Source organism: Anoplopoma fimbria, chromosome 21, assembly GCF_027596085.1.
Source record: "Anoplopoma fimbria isolate UVic2021 breed Golden Eagle Sablefish chromosome 21, Afim_UVic_2022, whole genome shotgun sequence".
NCBI classification, from domain to species: Eukaryota; Metazoa; Chordata; class Actinopteri; order Perciformes; family Anoplopomatidae; genus Anoplopoma; species Anoplopoma fimbria.
Genome location: NC_072469.1, coordinates 14,391,650 through 14,416,215, shown reverse-complemented (window position 1 = coordinate 14,416,215; position 24,566 = coordinate 14,391,650). Strand labels below are relative to the sequence as shown.

Sequence of the window (24,566 nt, the reverse complement as noted above, 5' to 3'; positions counted from 1 at the left end):
CCCCCTCCCTACACAACAGTTCTCTTTTTCACTTCTTTGGGAGTTTATGTGGACTCCGGCGAGTTCGCTGAAACAGGAATGTTTGCTGTTTTTTGCATAGAGAGATGGGAGGATGGGCTAATATTTCTGCATCAGCGGCACTTTAACAGTCTTGATCTCTGCTATATGGGAGGACTTCTGGATGATGCAGCTGGTGGTCCCGGAGGCGCTGTCCTTCCCCTGCGCCAAATTGGTCAAGGCCATGGCGGCGTTGATCTCTCTCCAGTACGTCTCGTCTTTGCCCTTCACTCTCTCCTTTTGCGCAGCTCCGACGCCAATGCTGCCACTGATGATCGAAAGAAACACGCGAACATGTGCAGGAAAAAGAACAAAACAGAGAGCGGGCAGTTAAAGGTCAGGTTCAGCTTGTAATGAGAGAAAATAGAGGATTTGATCTGGGCTGCAAGGTAAGAGAAAGTCTACTCACTTGTCACATTTACTTGATCCATGGTGTGTGGTTTCTGAAAGTACAAGAAAATAAAAAAAGGTTGGTTTTGCAGAGTTCTCTGGGGTCAATGATTTATTGAACTCTAGCTGAACATACAGGCTCAGGAGGTGTCTGTGTGTGTGTGTGTGTGTGTGTGTGTGTGTGTGTGTGTGTGTGTGTGTGTGTGTGTGTGTGTGTGTGTGTGTGTGTGTGTGCATGGTTCTGTGTGAGGTCTGTTCTGTTAGTGTACACCCTGTCCTGTGCAAACATGTGTTGCTCTGTTTTCTCTCTTCACTCAGATGCTGGACAAAAAAGGACGTTTTGCAAGAAGCCGTCAAGAAACAAGGTGACTAATAGGATCGAGTTGAAAGATGTTTCTTATGACTCATAAATTCCATTCCCTAATATTTTGTCCGAAAACAAATGGGACCCGGCCAACGTAATTGAGTTGTCTGAGGAAATCAGATTGAAAATGACTGAGCGTAAAAGATTTGAGTGGGAATGAAAAGGCAGCAAGTGAGTCAGTGAGACGAAGATGGATGTCTGCTCTCTTTTTCTTTTTTTTTTTCTCTTCAAATGGGAGCAATCTCTATCTCATATGTGAAACATTAGTGGTGAATAGCAGAGTCATTAAACAATGAAACCAAACTTCTCTTCAGGGCAACCAGTGTGTTTACTTCAGCATGCGGCGGAGAGAAAGACCGTGTGCATGCGTCGGTGTGTGGGTGTGTTGGTTAATTGGCGCGTGTGTTTGCGCAGAACCTGTCTTCTGTCTCGGGCCCAGCTCTAGGTAGGTTTTGCCCGATGACACAGGCTTGGCGTTTCATGAGGCATTATAAGAGCATCTGGATTTCCTCGCCGTGCACCCTCCAGGCGCTCTCTTTAAGTAAACTAAACAAACAGCTAAGGCCCTGTGAGCTTTTAAGAAGTTCAATCGTGACCAGGTATAAATGATTGGTCGCCTCAAGAACATTCAAAAGAAGGCAAATTGTCTTGATTTCCATTTAGTACCAAAGAGGTCATCTAAACTCATACCTTCTTCACCCTCCAAGATGTCCCAGTGGGTACAACAAGTCTCTTGCACCCTCCACCCCACATTTCCCATCGAAGCAAACGTCTAAACCTGAGATGCCGTTTTAACAGTCGGCGTTCCTGAGCGTTCCCTGAAGCTAATGAAAATCTGTATCCCTTCATTTCTACTGGAATTTGATCCCCTATGATTGTATGACTGGAAAAAAAAAAGGTTGCGCAAGGTAAAGTGTTCAGGGTTTAACTTCCTCGAAGACAGCCACACAGAGTGCCAAAACTCCATCGGAGTCGCAGACAGCACACTAAGGATTTTACCCCTCTGCTTTGTCACCTATAACCTTGCCAAAGCTTTTCATCGACTTTCCAAAGACCTGGATCCAGCGTTCAGGCTTTCGCAAACTGCAATAAGCGCCTAATTACTTCCAACGCTTTTCTTCTGTTCCTCCCTTGTTTTCCAGAAATGTTCCCATGTAGCATGACCCGCGCTGACAGTACCGGGTTTACAAGGCCCCGGGCTAATATGGGCCTGATGAAATTTCCTGTAGTTTTCCAGTTTGCTCTGTAATAGGTGTATTCCACAGAGAGAGATAGGCTTTACTCCTAACAATTTTCTTCTGTTGATGATCCTTACACAGGAGAAGGGAGGAATGTGTGCGCACGTGTGAGAGGGAGATGAGGACATGATAACCCAGAAAAGTACAAACGAGACACAAATGAGATTTTAGGTTTTAGTGCATCAAAGCGTTCCAACAAAACCCTCACATTCTCGTCTGGCCACAACTCCCTGCTGACCTCTCTCTGCCTCGGGCTTTATCTTGCTTTATCAGCGTGTCCCTTTTCCTTTATTGATACTCCTCGGGTCCCTTGTCTTCTGTCCTCCACTTGTTCACCCCTTGCTGCGGCGATCCGCTGTAATAACCCCTGATCCAGGTACTAAGAGACAGACCATTCTCATGCAGCATAGCCAAAACAAATGCAATGTTTTAATAAGGGCTGACTCTTTGTTGTGTCAAGAATAAGTAACTCTCTTCCACATTTTTCAGAGCTTTTTTTTCAAAGCCCTTGCTGTTATCCATCTCTAATTTATCTCCTGTGCTTTCTTATTTTTTGGCCATTTTTTTAAAGTTGAACTGTGAACATTTGAAGAACGTGAAGGCATCCTCTCCGGGATCTAGTCTCTCGATTGTTGCCAGTGCTCAGAAGCAGATTGGTCCTGAGTAAAACTATGCACCATTCTCCACAATCACAGCTATGTTATTACAGGCAAATTACACTGTTTTCATATGTTGTTTTTCCTCCCCCCAAAATATATTAGCTCGGTGTTTACTGCCGCGGTGCTCGGTGCATGGATCGGTCGGTGACAGCATCGAGAATGTCAGTGGCCGCGACATCAAAGACAAACAACAAGCAGGGGAAAGTGTCTTTTTGTGTGTTGTGAGGTCACTGAGGTCTGAGAAGTACACAGCACTGGTCTTTCCGTCCACAGCTTTAAGTGTTTCCAGTGTGCGTGCGGCGTGTCCAAATGACGAAACAGTGTTTTCTGAGGCCACCCTGACCCCCCGCCTAACCCCCAAAGGCTCCCCCCGGAACCCAGGACACCCAGGATCTGTAAATGCACCACTGCATACAAAAACTTTATTTCCAAAGCTCTGTGCCTAAAACATTTAAAACTCAGATTTTTTAAAACAAGGGCTGTGCCAAAGACTCAATAAATCGGCAATAAATCACGGAGAACCTTTTATTATTTTATCTCTTTTTCCCCTTGTTATTTATATATTTTTTTGCTTTAGTGCTCTGCTACTGAGCACATGGTCTACTTTGCTGTTGCCTTTGGGCTCCATTGACAGTGGGGTTTCACGGACCGCCAAAGGGGAAAGCTAAGACGTTTGATGGTTTTTGGCGTCTCGCTGGAAGTCCAAAAATACTAGCTCACTTAACATCACTGCGGGGTTATGGAGGGAGAGCAATAAGAGAAAGGGAAAAAAAAGAAGATAATTGAAAAACACCAGACTAGTTTAACAAATCTTGGGTGAAAATTAGAGAAAACGAGCAGGGGCTGACAAATCAGACAGGGAATGAGGTTACACCTGTTCTGCGGACAGCAGACTGAGGAGAGTGGTTGACTATCATCATTACCATCTGGTGCTGTTGTTAGCAACATACAACAATAAACAAGGCAGGCCCTGCTGCACAAACCCAGGGCTGGGCTGAATTAGGCAGACAAATAAACACACACACACACATTTTATATGACATTTACGTCTCATGCTTTTAGTTGGTGGTCTAATCCAGAGCGACTTAGAATAAGCGTCAAGTCTTAGGTCACCAAAAATCACGTTGCCAAAAATAAGTCTTCAGTGGCTTTACAATGTTCCCATGACCACAAAACAACAGAATTAAATGTTTAAAAATAGATCAGGTAAGAGGAAGGACAGGATGTAAAGGAATGGTTTGGTAAATGCTAAATGAAAAGATTTATACCATTGTAATCTGAGACTGACATCGATCTTCTCATCTTTCTGTCGGCGAGAAAGCAAATAAGCATATTTATCCCCAAAAAATAACTTCCTTCCTTCCTTATTTTGAGTTGCTTTGGATAAAAGCACCAGCTAAATAAATATGATGTAGTTTGACAAGATTATCTCAACTCAAGGACCACTTACTGGCTTTTTTTTCTGGAGCTCTGCAACCTTATGAGCTACTTCAGCCTCTTATCACAAAAACTAAACATCCATAGTTAGATCAAATGAAAACAGATAAGTTATGATTATTTTCTCAACATTTCGAGAAAACATGGTTGGAACCCCTTTTTCATAACAAACCGTTTGTAAAGGGTTTGTAACTTTAGTAATGGTTAATAGCTCATTCTTTTTTGGTGACTTTATGTTAATATAGTCATTCAAGAAGCATTATGTTCTATAATTTCTGAGACATCATAAAAAAAAATTGTAGGTCATCAACAAATACTACTATTTCATTGATAAAATCCACCAAGGCTGCAGTTTGTAAATGTCCATAAATTACTTAATAAATGAAGAGCAGCTAAAAAAAAACAAGGCAAAAGTCCTGCTGGAGGAGGACAAACAACAGGCAGAGAGTCATTGTAACCACTTGGCAACTCTAAAGTGGATTGTCAAAAAAAGCTTAAATAACTGATCTATAAAGTAACAGTAAATTATATAATAGCAATTACTACAGCAATTAGATTAAATTATAAACCTTCTATAAAAGAAGAATGAGATGTGGAATAAAATGTTGTAAGCTGCTGGGCAGGAGGTTAAAATGCATTTACTCTGACCACAATGAGAAAATTCTTCCACCACTGGAGAAAGAGAAGAGTTGGAAAGACACACACACACACACACACACACACACACACACACACACACACACACACACACACACACACACACACACACACACACACACACACACACACACACACACACACACACACACAAATCCAAACTCAATTGTTGAAGTACGGAAATGAGCTAAGCCGATTTCCTCTGAAGCACCTGATGAGAACCAGAGTGGCGTTGCAGACTCGCCAATCTGCTCTCTGCTGACCTAGAACAGATCATCAGGTCTTTGAGTGGCTCCTTTGAGTTGTCAGGGTGGCCAATCCAGGTCTGAGGATGAGTCAGGACTTTTTTTTTTATGTCAGCACAGACGCATGTTCCATCCTGGAGCAAACACTTCACCTCCAGCAACGCATGTGTCACGAGGCTGACTGGATATAAAATCACATTCAAATTACTGAAATACTGACGTGTGACTGCATGGCCCCGTTTACTTTAAGCCAAGTGTTCTTGGTTACAACCAACAAGGAAATGACAAATGCTTAAGTCAACTTATGGCATGGTCCACTTTTGATGGTATCTTTGATTTGACACCGACCCAAGCCACAGAGTCTTGAGTGTGAGGAGAGACACCAAGCGATCGGTTACTGCTTTTGGGCTTCCAGATCTTCCTTTAAATATATTTCTTTATAATCTGGACTTTTTATAATGTCAAAGAGAGTCTGTAAAGGAAGTTAGAGATGCCTTGGCACTCCACTGCTTCGCGTTCTGCCAACCCCGACTTTTATATTACCCCTCCCTTCTCTCTCTCTCTCTCACTCTCTCTCAGTATGTACGGGTGGTGAAGAAATCTGAGTCTGAGGCTCCAAAAGAACCAAACTGTCAATTCCAAACAGCTCGCCAAAGACATCATATGCGGCGTAAATTTAATGCCTTCTCCTTTTGCCCTGACAACACTTGCATCACTTAAAAAATATTGAATAATTAGCTCTTATACTATTAAACAGAACATACACATGGTGACAGAGCCAGACAGATACTGAGCCGCTGCCCAAAGTAGGACTCTTGCATCCGCTGCATTTCTTTTTCTGGGTTGCTTTTTTTCCACTTCTGCCCGGCAGATGACATACGTGTGTGTGTGTGTGTGTGTGTGTGTGTGTGTGTGTGTGTGTGTGTGTGTGTGTGTGTGTGTGTGTGTGTGTGTGTGTGTGTGTGTGTGTGTGTGTGTGTGTGTGTGTGTGTGTGTCTGCGGTTGGGGGCAGATAACCAAGATCCAGCAATGAGGATTACGCTTTGTGTCTTCTTGCTAGATGGAGAAATAATAACAGTGTTTCTGATGTTTAAGCGCTGCCAGGATGTCATTGTGTTTACGAGTGCCAGTAAACAGAGTGTAATCAGGGCCCCCGTTAAATCAGCCAAAATGAGAAGAGCGTCTCGACGTAGAAGTAAATACGTTGTCATGACAAGTATGTGTGTGTCTTCTCCTGCGTGTGTGTGTGTGTGTGTGTGTGTGTGTGTGTGTGTGTCGCAGACTGCCAGGGTGTCGCGGACAAATAAAAAAATGTTTAAAAAAAGGAGGAAACCAGCTCATCGTGAGGGATCAGGAATCGGGAATTGGCGCGACAACAGATGCTCGCATGAAAATGATCATCGCAAAAGATTGAGAACTGAGACACTGATAGCATCTGAGGATCAGTGGGGCTCATACTTCAAATACTGACTGCATGACAACGGGGACACGCTGATGACGAACAGATGAGCCTGCCTGTTGCTGCTTGTGCCACAGCAGGTACAAAAGAGACAAAACGTGGGCCGACTTTTCCCCACGTCGAAGCCATTCCATCACGGGTTTCCCAGTAACATCGTCTGGGAAGGACGTTTGTTGTTTGCGGTGAACAAAACACACACATTAGGGGGAAAGAAAAGCAGAAACCACGAGTAAACATTATTCAGATTTTTAAGTGTTTTCATGTGCCCAAATATATCCTTTTTTTCCTGGAGCTGGAGGCCAAATGATATGTTTGCTCTGGACTCACTGCATCATTATGTTGCAATTCTTCACAGTGGTGGGGTTGAATTGCTCTCTCACACTCATCGGGGATTTCTATGTGTGTGTGTGTGTGTCCCGTGTCCTGGCTATGTCACACCTCTGCTCTCTCATTAAACCTCTCTCTGCTCTCCTCTGTCCCGTGGGAACACAATGGCAGCCTATTGTTCTAGACACGGCTGGGCTTTTTAAAAGTGGAAACAATTTGTGTTTTATACAGAGCGGGGCAGTGTGGCTCGGTTTCCCCTGACTGGGCAGGCAGCTGTGCTTTCTGAATCTGATGACCCGATTGTGCCTGTGTGTGTGTGTGTGTGTGTGTGTGTGTGTGTGTGTGTGTGTGTGTGTGTGTGTATGAGTCCCACAAAGCCTTGGCGTGCTGATGATTTAAAAACGATCAGGTCGAGAGGGCTCATTATTCCGCGCTCTTCCAGTTCTATGTTGGGGAGGTTGCGTATAAACAGCGTCTGCTCTGATGTTTGTCTGTTAACACTTCTCTGCAGGGACGATGGCCAGAATGAACACTGTCTCAGTCTGGTGCTGTCCTCTCTGTTTGCCTCGCACCCAGCCTCTGTTTAGTGGTTGGAAGCCAATATCCCATCTTCACCATTTTTTTCTCTCTCTCTTCGTCTCTCTCTCTCTCTCTCTCTCTTCCTCTCTGTGTTTTTATGCACCTTTCCATTCGCATGAAGCTTCACCACAGTTTAATGCCAGGATTATACCTAACCTCTGCCAACTCCCAGTCGTTCCCACCGTCGGACTGGCCGCACCCTGCAGGACACTTCACAGCCTCTCATGCACATCAGTGAGGACTCCACAATGTCGAGACAGAGTGCCAACATGACTTAAGAGTATGTTATATGATATGGGGTTCTTATTTTAACAAATTAGCCTGCGTTAACCGGCGTCTGTGAGTATATGCATGCGGGTAAATGTAATCCTTTGTTTTAAAATTGCAAATTAGATTTAAAAGTCCTGTTAGCACTCTGTCTCGAGGGACCCTATAGACACACACACCAACATGCATGCATACTTACATCACACACAACGCTACACTTGTTAAAGCGGTTAAACTTTTTGCACACTTAATCTTTACCCTTTGCATAACCCAGGTTTATCGGCAATATGTGGTTCTCATCCTTTAAAGGGTCAGTTCAACCAAATTGCACAACAACACATTTTTCAAAATACTGTAAGCAATACGAAGCCAGTTAGATAAAATACCTGCCTCTGACATTTCCTCCCCCCACACAAATCCAATTGAGGTGAATGGAATTTCATCTAGGCAGCAAAACAGTCAGTTGGAATGGCTCGACTGCAGGGAAAAGTTATCTGATGCAATACTTAAAGAAACTCAGAGAGCTAAATAAAACACAGCACGATGTCATGTGTGTGTTTCTGTTTGTGAAGAACTTAATTTTAGCCAATTTACTTTGAACAAAACCGAGGATACAGATGTAACCATTTGGCATTGTTATATTTTATTCATGGTTTATTTCAAGTTCAATATTTATCTGCATGATAGTATAGAAATGCTGACTTTATTTTTTATTACATTTTTTCAAAACAATTGAGAATAAGCCATTGGAATTTAGATTTTAAGAACTTGGCAGTAAGGATAATGCAGCTTAAGGGTCACTGTTTTTGGAAAGATACTTCACTGTTAAGTTTTTCAAATAATAATCTGAAACACTGAGGAGCACAATGTAACTCTTATCATTTCTGTTTCACTGACAGAAGTTTCAGTCATGGATATTCAAACAAAAACAATTTACATGGCCAGACACCTCTGTGGGTTAGTTCAAAAATATGAACAAAATATGAAAAATATGCATAAGAACTTTATCCTCGCCACATTTTAATTGTTATTCCAACCAAACCCACAAATCAAAGTCCTATTCCTAAAACAGACCCTCAACAAAGTGAGGTCTGGTCGTCATCCTCATCGCTCTATCTTTGTGAGGAGAAATAAAACAACACACTCACACACACATGCTCACTCTCACTTCTTCCAACCACGGTCTCCGTGTCTCTTAGTCACTACCACCCTGCTGTCTTTCTTCTCCCAACCGTCCACTGCTGGAGAAACCCAACTCTAGATCTGGATGGAACAAGTGCCTCCCTCTCCCTCCTCTCATCCCTTCCACACTGATTCCTAAAGCCCAACCTGAACCCAGTGAGTCTTGGCAAAAGCTGCAGTCTTGGAAGAACATCCCTCAACACCCCTCCTCTCTCTGTCTTCCCTTTCTCCTTTCCTTTGGAACTGTGGAAAGAGCAAATTGTAGCCAGTCTATCCACATCTCTGGATGCCTAAGATGAGTAGTCGTCATCCATCACCGCACGGGAGTGGCTCATTGTCACCGAGCGCCGAGCATTGTCTTTCCTGTTGCTCTGTGGCCTACAGTAAGCCACACCGCCGTTCAGCAGTTAGCGAACGTCTTAAATCAGACAAAACAGCCACCATCCCTCAACAAGCCCTGCTGTATAAATCATCCCAGTTAGGTTTCTCTTTGGAGAGGAAACAAGAGAGACATTAATGGTAAAGGAAATCCACTTAAGTAGATCTTGTTTGTCAAAAGTATGAAAACAGTCATGATAGAAATCTTTTATCATGAACAACCATCACATCCTTCGACCTTTCTACCTCGAGACGAGAAACCCAAACATTTTTCTTTCTTTTTTTCCACATTAAGATGACTTTTCTTCCATTCACCTGGACGACTCCAGAGCTCCTTAAGTGCCACTGAACTCTCAAGGATTCAATAACTGTCTGGCACTCACTGTGACCTAATTCTTAAAAGGCCCTTATGATCTCAGCAGCTGCCGTCAAAAAATGCTGTTTTCATCAGACGTATTTCTAAGAAAACTAACTGTTGAACAGTGTGTAGTTTAAAAATATGTCACTTAAATGCTGTAGAACAAAGGTGACTTTACTTAGTTGTATGACCAAGAATCTCTGACTTGCATGTTAGTTGATGCGGAATGAAATAAACAGTAGCAACAGACAGAAATTAATAAATAGGGTCATTTTGGCAGTTTAAACAATTATAACTTTAGCCATGGCATATCCCTTCAGAGAACTCTGGTTATCCTTTAATTTTAGCACCATCATCCAGTCAAACTTTATATTTAGCCAATACTTTCGTTTACGACCAAATACCTGCAAAACTAATGACCTCAGCTGTGCTTTGTGTTTAGTGCTAATTAGCAAATATGCTAACATGCTAAATTAAGCTGATGTAAACATTGTGAAAAGTTTAGCTGTTAAACATCTCTACTTTGGCATTGATATTGAAAGCAGATTAACATGCCTTAGCATTTTGCTAGTACTGCAGTATCATCACATTGCTGCTAGCGTGGCTGTGGATTCTTAGTTTTGTTTAATTATTGAGGGAGTAGAACGCAAACAGTGGAGTTTATGAGAAAAACAATAAAGATGCCTTCAAAAATGACTTTGTACCACCACCATAACTTTGGTGACCAAGTAGCTTTTCAGCTAGCATCACCATTGAGTTGGCATTTGTAGTTGTGAGGGAAAATTTGTCAACAATATTGGTTGGATTGCCATGAAATTTGCTGCGCTTTATGTACCCCTTTAAATGAACTGTAAAAGCTTTGGTGATCCCCTGACTTTTCATGTAGCCCATCGTTGGATCAAAATTTGTCCAAAAACATGTCCAAATACCTCCAAAACTAGTGACAGTCCCAAGGCAACATTCCGGAAACAAAGAAGATAAACAACTGTCTGCTAAACATCAGCATGTTAGCATTTTCATTCTAAGCATTTTAGCATGCCGACAATAGCATTTAGCTGACAGAGACACTAGGGCTGTAGTCTCAGAAAAATGTTAATAATCTTAGTTTAATAGATACACTTTCCAAATAGGCAGAGAAAGATCTAAATGTTGGAAACTTGCTAGTGGCCCCTGACTTGCTTTGAACTATTGATGCTTTTCCACATCAATAGAAGAATTGGCAAGCATTCTACACTCACCATCAGGCTACCGTACTCAGCTGTAACCACAGTCAATAAAGGAGAGAACCTGAGAACATGTACCAGTGTCAACCTTGTGTAAAATTTCGGACCGAGATCCCCCAGTCTCTGTCCGCAGACACGTTGGGAGTTATTTGCCGTGTAATGATCTATATGATATTGGACGGGACGAAATCTGGTACAGAGCGAGAAGGAAAACATTGAGCCAGATTCCTGCCATTTAATATCCCATTAAAGGGTAATTTGGCATGAAACTCCTGGCATGTGTGATGGAATTCTACTGCTCCTTGTGTTCAATGAAATTCCCCACAGGCTTTGGACTGTAGGTGTGTGTGCATGTGTGGTGTTTGTATTGGATGTGTGCGTGTGTGCGTGTGTGCATGTGATTGTATGAGGCCTGAGAATGGTACATGACCGTGAGTGTGTGAGTGTGTGTGTGTGTGTGTGTGTGTGTGTGTGTGTGTGTGTGTGTGTGTGTGTGTGTGTGTGTGTGTGAGTCCTTTCAGGCCAGCAGAAGTGTAGTTTTCCACTGGGGTAAATCTACACTCTCCATCTCTTGCCACGTCTGACTGCCCTCTGTAGTCACAGATAACACTGTGGGCTCAGGCTGTGGGCCACAACAGCCAACTGGCCCATTAATGGACTTTTAGCCAATGGGATGATGGTTGCCAGGCACGCCACTTTTGCTTTGGCCAATCCCAACCACTTTACAGGTCGGGATTCGTCAAAAGAATGTACTCTTTTGAAATTATTTTCCTCGCTTACTGAAAATCACTCTTGACATTTTGTCAATGTCTAAAGTGAGGGGAACATTCACGTTGCTTAAATCTGATTTCCCTTTTTCTTTCTCAGGTTTACAGTACAGATTTATGTGAAATTTGCTACTCAGGAAAGCATTTTACTCTTATTTTTATAGACGTATTCAAATTATTTGTAAAAGAGGAATGCGTTCACTACAAAAATATCTGGAATGTGCAGCCACAGGAGAAAAAAAAACGACAGAGGAAATGATGCAAACCCGGGCTTAAAATGATTCCTCTCTGCCTCCCTCTTTCATTTGCTCCGTCTGCGTCGGCGAGATCAGATGTGGAATTAAAATTTCATTTTCTTGACTTTTCTTTGTTTCGTTTGTTCAACTGGGCGATGGGATCGGAGGGCCCCAGCAGGTGTTTCGATCCCATGAGTCAACACTGCCTCGGAGAACTTTCCATGTGTGGATTCAAAAGCCTCTCTTGCATGTAATAGAGTAACACTACTGTAAAAGTGCCAGAGCCCGAGAAATCCAAGAGGGAGACGTCAGCGCCAAGAAATGATATTAACCATAGAGATAAAATAGTTATTCTCTATTAAAAACAGCAGGCCAGCCAGGTGAATTAATCCTTTTTTGGGGATTTCTCTTATTAAAATCTGGTAGAGAGGGAGTTACAAGTCTCACTTGGTCTATCCATCTCTTTCTTCCTTTCTCCATCTGTGAGTCCCAGCAGGTGCTTCGATGTGAAAAAGCCTGATGCTGGTTAAGGTCACAGGGTTTCAAGTTCTTCGATCAGGAGGATTGTAACCGCCGCAGCCGTTCATGCGTTTTTGATCCAAACGGACACACACACATACACACACACACACTCCTTCCTGCTCAGATAATATAAAACACATTTGTCCATAAGGGGAGCTTTGAATGGAACACAATAAAATCCTGCTCTTCCCCGCACAAAGGCCCAGTCCTCCGTCACCTACATCACCTACAACTTCAAAACCAGCCCCCCTCAACTCCTCCCGCTGCTGCCCACACTCATCACGAAGTAAAAACATCACTATTGGTTGTGAAGTGCGCCTGAACAAAGAGCCAGTGTTCTCGGCTGAAGAAGAACTTGGACAGATCTGACCTTGATTGTTCGCAGCTTTGACGAGCTGCGAGCCGAGGCATTGTTAAAGTCTTTGTAACGAGCCGAGTTTTGTGATTCGCAATGTAAGTCCACGGTTAGATCAGCGTCACTGTAAAATGTTTTAAGCTAGTTTAACTTAATATATGTTGCCTAAGACAAAGACATCAGGTATTTTTTTCTCATTATAAGTGTCTTTTGAGAGTTTTAGCCCTTAAAAAATGCATGCTGGGAAGTCCACTAATGTACTAATGATGCCTCTTTTGAGTGGTCCCTCTGCAGTAATTCTACTTATCATTTCAAGTAACAAGTAACTTAAACTCATAAGATTTGAAATTGTGTAAAAATGTAAGATACATTGCTTTAAAATTAATAAAACATATTTGCATGAAATTATAAATAAACTATGTGTTTTTTCCACATCCACTCTACATTTCCTGTTCATTGTTTCAAGTTGTGCCATTTTTTTCTTCTTTTTACCTTAAGTTGGCTGTCATTGACTTTGAAAAGTTCACAAAGTGAGAAATAAACTGCAGTACAACAAAGATGACCTAAATAGAAACAGGTGTTATTATAAAGTCTGTAAGGGGACCTTTTTTTAATGGATTATTTCAAAGTTGTCAAAACCCAAAAACAGAAACGGCAACAAGGGAAAATCAGGCTGTGTAGCCGAAACTAAAGAAACATTTATCTGACCCTGGAATGTGTTTTTCCATTCTGCAGAAAAATTAATGACAGAAAACGACTTGAGATTCGACTTTGTTTTGCACGGCCTATGATTTTTTTTTTGTTAGTACTTTCTTTTAAAGGTCACTTCGTCTAAAAAAAGAAACGTGTGCCTTTTTTCTTTACGGATCACACACGCTCAGCCTGCTGTTACACAAACACACAGCTCGCTTGCCTTGCCCCATGCTCTCTCAGCGGGACCTCATTGCAGGATCAAAGGCATGCCAAACAGTAGTCTGAAAGTGAGCGTGTTCCACATGGCCTTGTTGTGTCTGGCCTGCTCAAAGCCTGGTCAGAGGAGCCGTCTGGGGGGAATTCCTTCTCTGCTCGGCGGGAGTGGGTGAGGGACAGCCAGCGTTCTTGTGTGAGAGTGTTGAAGTGATACTACATGAGCTCCTCTGCTGTGGGTAAGTGAATGTGTGTTAGTGTTTTGGTGTTTTAAATCTAATAGAACTGGTTTTTCTTCAGGTAAGGGACCCTTTTTACTGCATCTCCATTTCAGGAGCCATATGAATCCCATTTAGCAACACCATATGAAATGTAGGGAAATGAAAGACAAAAGTGTAATATAGAGTGAGGCAGACAGTACGAAATAAAGGACCAGCTGCAGGAATTAAAACAAAATGTGCAGATGGAAGTGGGACGAAAAAAGAACAAAAGTGAAAGATGTCGTGTGTATGTGTGTGTGCGTGCGTGCAAGGGAGACTCTTGAAGGGAAAGAATGTAAGAAATGTGGCTCCTTACCAGCCCGATAAACAAAGTTCGCCTCAGCCTCGGAGGAGGACGGCGAGAGCAGCTCGTCGTCGTACTCGTTGGAGCTGAAGGAGCCGGAGTGGTTCCTCTTGCGGGCATCCATGACAGCGTTGGCCACCATGACGTGGCGCAGGGAGTCGTTCAGGTAGCGGTGCAGCAGGCTGCTCTTGTACTTGGGCGGAGACACGTAGTCCTCGGCCAGCGAGGCGGCCGAGCGCAGCCCCGCTCCCATACCCATACCCATACCCATACCCATGGTCATGCCCATGCCCATGGCCATGCCCATGCCCACCATGGAGGAGCCCTCCTTCTTGATCACGCTCTGGTACATGGGCTTGTTGAGCTCCTCAGGGCCGCTCTGTGACCTCTGAGGGTTGTCTCCGTCTACACCATAAAGGGGGGAAATTAGAAAAAAAACATTTAGATTCAATGCAGAAATACATTTCCCAAAGCAAATTACATCTTTCCTGGTATTTTTCTTGCATGTTTCTGTGCCTTCTTAGCCCCACCTGGAAAAAAATGTATACCGCTTTTTTATCAATTTGTAGATAATTGTCCCTAGTTTCCTGTGTTTTTATAAAATGTCCATACATTTGCATATTTAACTTCAATATCTTTAAAACACATTTGATTTGTATCTTTTTGAAAAATCACGTAAAATTCTTTGCAGACGAGAGGATGCAATTTCTTAGTCAGACTCTTTAAACATCCAATGTATTTATATCTCAGCACCTGTATGCAGTATAAACTCCATTCAAGTTTTCAAATGTTCATTATTGCCCTCTGATTAACTGTACATGAGCTCATTATGATGGCATGTGCAGTTTGTTAGTTATGCAATGCATTCAAGCCAATGGAGGCCCATTGAGCACCGGTGTATTAATAACCAGCACCTATATGTAATCTATATATATCTTTTAAAATGCTTTTGAATTCACACAGCCAATACAGGTCAATCGGTTTTCAAATGACGATAACATCATCCGAAAAAATCTTACCAATCATCATGTGCAGATATCAATCACACTCATATTTTTCAGCAAATGCTTCTCCAGTTTAAATCCAAGTACCTTCTGCATGTTCCTCCCCACTGACTCACAGTCTGGTTATTTTTGAGCTAATCTTGAATCTAAAGACCAGGGCAGGGAGATTTCAACCTGGCGCTCCTGCCCTCCTACTGGCATCACCTCAAGAGCAGAAAGCCCAGCCGGGACTTAAGACGCATTACCAAACCATAACGGATGGTAGCCTATTTCCTCTCCATCAAGACCACATTGCCCCTCTATTCCCCAGCAGAAATAAATAATTTCCAGGGAGCTCGGCAGCGGGAGAGATTGAATTAAAGCAAAGGTCTCTACCTGATGAAAGAAACGGAGGGGGAGATAAAACACCGTACTGAAAAAACATATATCCTCTGGCAGGGGGGGGGAAATCAGGGAGAAGTTCACTCAAGATACTGTCCCTGCCAAGACTGTAATTTTGTAATTTGGGCAGGTTGGACTTTTGATTCAGCCTGAGCCAAATTCAAATTATAGCTCCAACATATCAGAAACACATGGAGGTAGCATACTTGCTCTCCTTCCCCTGTGCAGTCTGAGGTAGAATTCAGCTATTGCTTCAGCATCTCATGCAAAACCACACGAGCGATAATAAACCCAATCAATATAATCCCATAATAGTGTCCTTTAACATCTAGGGCTGCCACTTTTTTGAATAAAACTTCCTTTTCAACACCTACATGACGGCATGTCCGCTCTAGATCCCGATTAAAAAACAGCATTTCTCACTTAGGCTTGCTACTGTAACTCCAAAACAAGCTGGACCATTTCAGGACAGTAAGAGGAATGCATGCCGAGTCAGTGGGGTCAGGTCTGGGCCCCATAAATAGCCTTCTGGAACAAAAGCATAGGCTTAAATACATAATGGAGGGCTTTTTAGTGCTTGGGGTCAGAAGTGGGAGCAGGCTGCGGACAGCTTCATAACCATAATGTGAAAGGGAGAAGAGTCAGGGAGATATACAGAGCCACCGGTGGTACAGTGGCCTGTGGCGGACACAATGCAAACACCATGCACACATTCCTCATTCAGCCGCACGCTCAGCCAAAAAATTTAATTAGAGATCGCTGACACCACAGCGCTCTTCATTTCTGTTCATTCTCTCACTGCATGAGTATGTATGTTATTTGTTTTTTTCATTTTTTTTTTTGTTCCCTGACCATGTTTGCAGTGCTGTCAGTGAGTAGAAACGGCAGTTGCTGTAAATACACGGCTGACAGAGAGCTACTCATTTTCAATTGTAGGCTTGGAGACAGAGGTTGGCTCAGCGGGGTGTCTTAATGACAGCGTGTCGTGGCCTGCCGGCCTCGGCGTCTCCCGGCTGGATCACACACTCGCCATTTTTATACACACTCGGAACATGGCCCCGCATGGCATCAGCCCGCTTTAGGACGCACACAGAGGGAGACGGCCTGGCCTTTGGCTGCATTTCACCTCATAATGCTAGATGTTAGTTCCGGGGGCACAAGAAGTATGATGTAATGAGATTATTCCAGTCACTCTGTACAAAGAGCATCAGGTTCACGCCAGACCGACTCATAACTGGAGTCTGAAGTGATCATGAATCAGATTGAGGGATGGAGTAGTTATGTACAGTAAATGGAAAAGTTTTCCATCATGCTTATAAAACTTGCACATGTTAAAATCCTGCCAATCAAACAAACGAAATGGTTCAGATTCAGATGTAGAATGAGGGATATAAATTTCACTTTTGCTTTCATCTGGAGCAATAGAATGAAACTGAAGAATTATCCCAAATTCCGCATTACAAGAAACCATAACTAAATAAATCAAAGGTCAACACTAACTAACTAACTGCAGTTGTTCTAATAAGTAATGAAGATGACGTTTTTAAGTATTTTTAGGATTAAATGAATTGGTGGGTTATCTATCGACTATCAGGCTTCCGTGGCAAAACAACTTCTTACTGAAAATGAAACACAGCTGAGGGGAGAGAGAGGCAGCTTGCATGTGTTAACTCTGCTGTTACAATTTTAATATGGTACTGCAGCAATTTCAAGTCATAAAGTCGGGCGACTCAGAGGTTCAGCGCATATTTCTTTTTTTAAAGTAGGGTCAAAATCTGTCCAGCAGGGTCTAAGGTAGCCTACTTTTTTAGTCTCTAGCATAGGTCGAGCCCATTAAACACTGGAGCGGGAGCATGTTTTCCTCACAAATTTCCCTGCTGTAGGACTAATAAAGGATTTTCTTATCTTATCTTATCTGATGTTTTATTTATCACCCTCCTTGACTACTATATCTCCAAAACAAATGCTTTTAATCAGTTGCCACCCGCCCAGGTAGTGGAGCTGTGATAGTTTGTGAATTCTCCTCTTTTAACTTGGAATGGAACTTGGAAGTGCAGTGGAGCCGTACCGTCTGAGCAGCTGTCCTCGCTGCTGACGCTCAGCCTCTCTGCGTTGCCCTGGACATACTTGTTGTAGAGCTTGATCCTGAGCGCCCAGCTCAGGTCCGGCTGCCTCACCGTGTTCTTCAGTCGCCTCCTGGCATTGGCAAACCAGTTGGAGACCTGAGAGAAAGAGAAAATAGAAGCAAATAGAAACATGTGTTATTGTTTGGACATCACACACCTCCACGTCCAAAGAAAACGTCTGCCATCAGTTCCCCTCGGGGAAACCAGAGAGAGGCCGAGGCAAAAGACAGAAACAGAGTCAGGTTGCAGAGCGGCTCCCTGGAAAAGCTTTAAGAAACATCCCAGACGCTCCAGAGAGACACCTCAGCATACATCTTTTCTGTATCAACGCCATGAAGAAACATTTAACACCCAGCAAGCGCCGAGCGGCCAGTGAACGCAACGTTTCATTAACAAATGTTCCGACCGACATGTACGTCGCCCCTGTATTTATTCTGGACTCACACAGCCTTCCTCCAATAATACGTTTTTTCCAACACTGTCTTCAAGATGCAATAAAAGAGACACTTGAGCCAGCGCTCTTCCTTTCACTGGGAAGGGAGACTATTAGATGTTATACTAGAATAACTTTTCATGCTCAATAGACTTCAAGCGGCTTATGAAGGGGCTGAGACAGGGGCCTTATGCTAGAGTACTTATTTTTCTGATCCCCTCTTACAGTATCGTGTTTCTCGTTAACTAAGACCATCCCACATCCCTTTTGTCTCGAGCCCAGCGCTGTGGCACTCCAGGGGGAAGGCGGCATCAAGTACATGTGGCTCGGCCGGAGGGGGAGGCCGAGGCGCGGGACGGCGTCGCTAATGAGGAACTGGAGGAAGGATGGCTTTCAATGGGGTGAGAGGAGAGAGAAAGGATGGCACGCCTGCTCAGATGACACCCAGAGAGATAAAAAAAAAAAAAAAAAAAAGGGGAGGACACGGCAGCCAAACCAGCTCTCTCACCCATGGCATGTCTGTGCTGTGTGTACCGTAGAGGGAGACGGCATGCAGGCACGCCGAGGGAATTCAACGGTGGTGGAGAGATGGCACCGGCGCATTAGCCCAAACTTTGAAGAAACAATTTACGACATTGAGATGGGAGGAAAATGGGCTGTTTTGATTCAAACATGACAGATTTAGTTGCTTCAAACACCTGGTGCCAGGTGAGTGTTTCCAAGGAAAAACGCACAGGAAGGGATGCGTTCTACATTACTGGCGGCGGTGGTGTGTTTGGACTAAACAGTGGAAGAACTGGGTAGTTCTTAGGCAAAGAAAAGAATGCCACATTGGGCTGCAACTAACAATTATTTTCATATTGAATCGTTTGTTGATTGATTTTTCGTATAATCCAGTAAATGTTTGGACTATAAAATAGTGGAAAAACACCCAGCACATGTTCGCAGAACTCAAGGCGATGTCTTAAATCGCTTGGTATGACTTGGTTTCTTGGTTTTTGGATTAGTCCAAAACAAAGAACTCAATTTTTCTATGTCATTTACATTTGCATATTCTAATATTCTTAGCATGTCCTCACATTTAAGAAACTAGAAAAAAATGTAAATTAATACATCTTAATGGAAAAGCAATCAATGAATTATAAAATCTTTTGGCAGTCAATTTTCTGTCCATTCACTTTGCAAAACAAAGTGAATCGGGAGAAAATCAAAGGAAGAATATAAACAACATAAAAAGTAAAAGAAATGTACCCCCAGAAGAAGAAGGACAAGGAAAATGTGGTCAGAATTATTTACCTGCCTGTCATCACCCTCATCCACTGACCTTTGACACTGCTGCTGGTATTTTGGGTGTCAGCTTAAATGTATGCGTGTGTGTGTGTGTGTGTGTGTTCACAGCACAGCATCCCGGTGTCCAATACAAAGCATTCCTCTGCACTCTGCTCGCCCTCACCAAAACAAACAGCTCCATCAGGCTCCCAAAATGAGAACCAGATTAAGCATCGTGGCCGGCGGCCCGAAAAAGCCGCCGCAGACTTTCTGAGGGCCGTATCAGTGACCTTGTCAGCCAGATGATACTGTACACACACAGCTGGGAGCGCCAGACACAAAACACACTCATATCCACTGCTGGTTTTCCTCTCAGTGGTCAGTTTTGTCAGTCTGTGAAGTCAACTTGTCCACTGTACTCTTATATTATCAGTAGAGGGTGCAATAGCATATAAGTGTATTTATTACTACAGTATAACTACACATGCACTAGTGGTGCATGTGTAGTTATACAAGAGGTCTGAGGATAAATATAAGGATAAGAGACAAACTAAAGGAGTAATGGGAAAATACATCTCTGCTACACAAATTTTCTTACATTTTCTAATAGAATATAAGAATAAAGTTACCTGTTCATGCCTCTATAATCTACAATATAAGAAAATAAAATCACTTTTCGGCCACATAGCGAGGGAAGCAAAGTAGAGGGCTCATAAGTCAAAGAGGTTGGGAACCGGCTGACTTACTGTATGCAGCGCCAAATTTGATTTACAGTCATTTTGTCAGATTTCAGTGAAATAAAAAACAACGAACGGAATTGCCAATTTGGAAGTAAGTAGAAATAGCATTAACCCTCACTGCTCGAGAGCTGAAACATAAACAGCTCAAGATGTAAAAACACTTTCTACTCATAGCCTCCTAATTGCAAATGTCAAAGTCAAAATCTACTTTTTATACAAAAACTCAAACCACATAAATCAAATTTCACTTTTCCCCCTCGCTGATCACACTCATGCCTGCGTGAACACTGACAAATACCTCACTTTTTCCTCTTTCCTCATCACCTGACCAGCAAGTGATAAAGACCAAAAAGCGGACTGACCTGGACGAGGGTCATTTGCGAGCCGAGGGCCAGCAGGATCTTCTCGGTCTTGGTGGGGTAGGGGTTGTCTCGGTGCTTGTAGAGCCACTGCTTGAGCGGCCGCGCCATGTCCTGCAGGGCCTGACGCTTGTGTCGCACTTTACCGCCGCTGGGACGACCCCTGTGGAGGAACACAAAGAATAATATCAGCCAGATACCACACTGAAGTAGAGCTATTATAGAAATGAATACATAAAACCGAGATTGGCCGTATGTATAGGAATTATGGGACACATTTTGGGGGTATTTTTTTCATCTAAACCTGGACTGTTTGTTCTTTTCTTTCCAGCAGATTTATTCTTTTTACAAATTACAAATAAAATGAATAATCTTCGGACAAATGCAGGCTTTAGTCTTTTATTTCAGTTGTTTGAAATGTACCCATCCTGCATTTATCAGTAACATCATGTGTTCATTACATCAGGATAAAATGTTGGTAAATCGTCTCAATTTTCAATTTCTAATTTTCACACAAATTAAAGTAAAAGCTGGTTTTAAAGCCATGGAAGAGAAAACAGGATTCTGTTGAAGTCCTGAGTGAACCGGCATGTTGTCTGAATTGTTAGTCATGACACATAAAGTGAACACTACATAGAGTGTGCAATTTTCTCACCTAAAACACTGCAATTAAACTAAGAGAGGTTGGATTAAAAAAGAGGGAGAGAGACAGTGCAAGAGAGAGAGAGAGATACACTGCCACACGCTGTTTATTTTTCATTGCGTGTCCCACAAACCACCGGCGGGTTGCAATGGAACAAACAAAAAACACTTTGTTTGGCACACATTCTTGCCAGATTAACATTTCACACCCAGGAGTAGCGGGTCAAGAACAATGTAGCCGGGTCGCAGGCACAGCCAAGCCATCACACAAGGGACTGACAAAAAAACTGTTATTATACTTCTGTTTTTCTTTACAGTAAAGTGCTATGACACATGTCCAGGGGACGATATATTAAAAAAAACATCATAGCAGAAAAAAGAGGGGATTAGAAATATATATATTCCAAAGTCCCAAATGAGTTACTCATCACAGCTCTTGTAGGACTACTGCAGTGATATAATACAAGATTTAAACAAACACAAAATATCATGAAATCACTATAAATGTCTTATTGTGTAACACAGATACCATGTGAGTTCCTAAAGGAATATTAACATTTTTCATTCAAGTTCATCTGCAGCAGCCTGATGGTTTTCCCTGGTCCGTGAAGGATTGGGTCTCACCTTAGCTCCAGGTTTTATGAACCTGTAGATGTCAGTATGGTGCCGTGCTCCGCTTCTCCCTTTATCTCTACAAAAAGCTCCACTGAGTGCAGATGTAACATATTTCAGTCTAACCTCAAGTCTGACTGAGGTTCATGTTCTACAAATATTTTCCTTGTAATCTAGATTGGTATGAACATCCGAAAGGACATTTTACTCCGTGTTCTTAGCTTTGGTTTAAACACACGCACACACCTCGCTTTAATCGTTTAGTGTTCTTCATTAGCCCTGATGCTTCCCTTGAGGCAACACAGTACAGTCACACATATCCACCACTCATAATATTCTTTGTTGTTGAAGGTTACTTCTGAAGGTCACAGCTATGATGTTCTCTCTCTCTCTGGTATCCAAAAAACTTGCAAATAATACATAACAAATAATAAAATGACCCAGTGTTTCTTACACCTGCTTCCAGTCACATAAAGAGAAAACAAAATAAGATATGTATTTAAAAAAACAAAACACTCTGCCCTTATGTGATTGACTAGGCCACACAGAGAGTTGAAGGGCGAATTTATTTATTGGAAACAGATGGAGACACGCTACCGAACACGGCTGACCTACTTATTAATTTTAAGATTAGCTGTGAGCATCAACACATAAATGAGTACCAGATTTAGAAACGTGAATATTAATTCCAACAGGATCCATCAGATCATGTTGCATTAAAGCCACATGAAAAAAAGTCAGTCTGTCCCACCAAATTTGCTTTTCAACCTTGAGATGTGAAGCATAAGAAGACAAAGTTTAGAACTATAAAAGACCTTCTTTGTGGGTATTTTATCTGCGCGTAAATGTCAGATTTGTGTGCGTAAATGCGCAATTCACGCACAACTATTTTTTCAATCAAAATTTTAATAATAGTTCATTATTATATCTCAAAGAGGCTCGTGCACATCACCAATGTCATTCTATAGCATTTGACCCTACAAGTCCTATCTGAGCTTGACATTTCTTATCCTGTCTTCATTTTGCGCACAAGGTGGAGAGATAACCTCAGAGCTCTGATAACACAACCCTCATTGTCATCCACTCTCTCGGTGTGCTACGTTGTGCTGAGTGAAGTAACCGTGAAACAGAGGTATTCCTCATCGGTAACCCCGGACTCTGCGTGTTAATAATAAAAGCCACACATGCGTTAAAGGCAGCAGGACGCTCCACATACCCGCTCCGCCTGTGCCTGATGGCCTGGTTGTCCCTCATGGTCTGGTTGCTGGACAGGAGGTCTGGATGTTGCCCGTCGATGACTTCTAGATAATTTCTGCTGCTCATTTCCACCTCTTTCGCCTTCTCCTCAAACAGGACCTGGCTGCTCAGTTTGTTAAACACGATGGTGTTCATCTTGGTGCCAGATATTCCTCCCGATTAAAAAATGAAAAAGGTACAACAAGAAAAAAAGTTTCTCCTCTGATTTGTCACAGCGTCCCCGTGTCTCTCCTGTGGAACAAATATGGATATATATATATTTTTTGACAGAAAGAGTCTTTGTATAAATAAATGATATACATAGAAACATAATTTGATGTTCGTGATTGTGTTTCCCTACACTGTTTGAACGCACCAGCCTGCAGACGGTCTCTGGCTGAGATGGACCGTGCGTAACTGCGCTGTTGTGATGCGTCATTATAAGGTCGTTCTTTGTAAACAGTCCAGTTCATATCAAGGGAATTGCGTGATAGCCTAATAAGTCCAAGCATCAGAAACTTATCAGATCTTGTAAAGGACCAAACAAAAAAACAAAAAAAGTCTAATCATTATAAGCGCAGACAGCAGGTCCATTTGTATCTATTATTGGTGGATACATTTCATTTTATTCGAGCGCAGTAACAATGAAACCCGTAATAAAAAACCCTCACATTAATTATTGTGCTACTCAGATTCAAACTTGATTTTTTTTTTATAGAAGATTTTTACAAAATCCCACTCGATTATATTTAATACGGTTTCACTTGATTTTCAACAAGCAACTAGTGAGAACATATAATTCACTGCTGTGTCTACAGAAAGACTAGATAGGTGGTTTGGATTGTAAAAAAAAAAAAACAATTAGAGATGTTTCTTTTTGTGTATATATATATATAAATATGTTTTAGATTCCGGTTCAAGCATCTTGAATATTTCTGCCCTGCCTCTTCTGCGCTGCGGTCGCGCGTCTCTACAAAAAAAAAAAAAAAAGAAAAGCCCCGACTGGTTTATTTTGGTGGGTGCTCCACATTATTCAGTGTTAAACAAACAAGCCCGCACGCCCCAGAAGTGTGACAGTTTGTTTTTCTCTTTAAATGTGGAATTGCGCCGCCGAGGTTGAGTATTGGATCTGTCCCGGGGAAAGACGCGCCGTGATGCGGTGCCATCAGCACCCCGCTGCCAAACGTGAAGCTCAGAGGACCATGCAGTGATGAAATGCACAGAAACATCATGCTGGCAGTAGGTTAAGAATGAATACTACATATCATATTAAGGCTTACAGTCGCGGAGACTTAAATCAAAAATTAAAGACCAGTTTAAGCTCAATACTCTCCATTCAAAGTTGGATAAACTGTTTTTTATTTTTTTTTTGTTTTTTAATCCCTTTCTACATCCCTGATTCCAAACCTAAATAACCTGAGTACCATTTCAAAGTTGAGCCTATCGGTCCATTCCTGGAAAAAAAAACACAAAACCCTCCCATCAGTGTGCCAGTGTGTCTCGGTCAGTTACCTGTCCCGGGCCCCTCCTGCGTCTCTCTGCCGTGTAGAACAATAATCCTGCTTCCAGTCGCCCATTCCCTGCTCACATGTTC

General features: G+C 42.5%; 1 protein-coding gene across 1 annotated transcript; it reads right to left on the bottom strand.

Moving 5' to 3' along the window:
• On the bottom strand, positions 1 to 24,566 carry mkxa (mohawk homeobox a). The gene is made up of 7 exons (XM_054623306.1): positions 24,485 to 24,566; positions 22,953 to 23,224; positions 20,486 to 20,645; positions 17,624 to 17,777; positions 14,183 to 14,575; positions 474 to 500; positions 1 to 305 (listed from the first exon to the last, which is right to left on the bottom strand). Exons 2-7 carry the CDS (start codon positions 23,126 to 23,128, stop codon positions 118 to 120), a joined length of 1,098 nt encoding a protein of 365 aa, XP_054479281.1. The 5' UTR covers positions 23,129 to 23,224; positions 24,485 to 24,566; the 3' UTR covers positions 1 to 117.

Bases quoted from the DNA above. Each gene is read 5' to 3' on its own strand.
- mkxa (XM_054623306.1), bottom strand. From the start codon at position 23,128: ATGAACACCATCGTGTTTAACAAACTGAGCAGCCAGGTCCTGTTTGAG. The intron at 17,778-20,485 runs GTCAGTCCGCTT...TCTTTCTCTCAG, and splicing joins CGCAAATGACCCTCGTCCAG to GTCTCCAACTGGTTTGCCAA. The intron at 501-14,182 runs GTAAGGAGCCAC...TTGTACTTTCAG, and splicing joins GAACTTTGTTTATCGGGCTG to AAACCACACACCATGGATCA.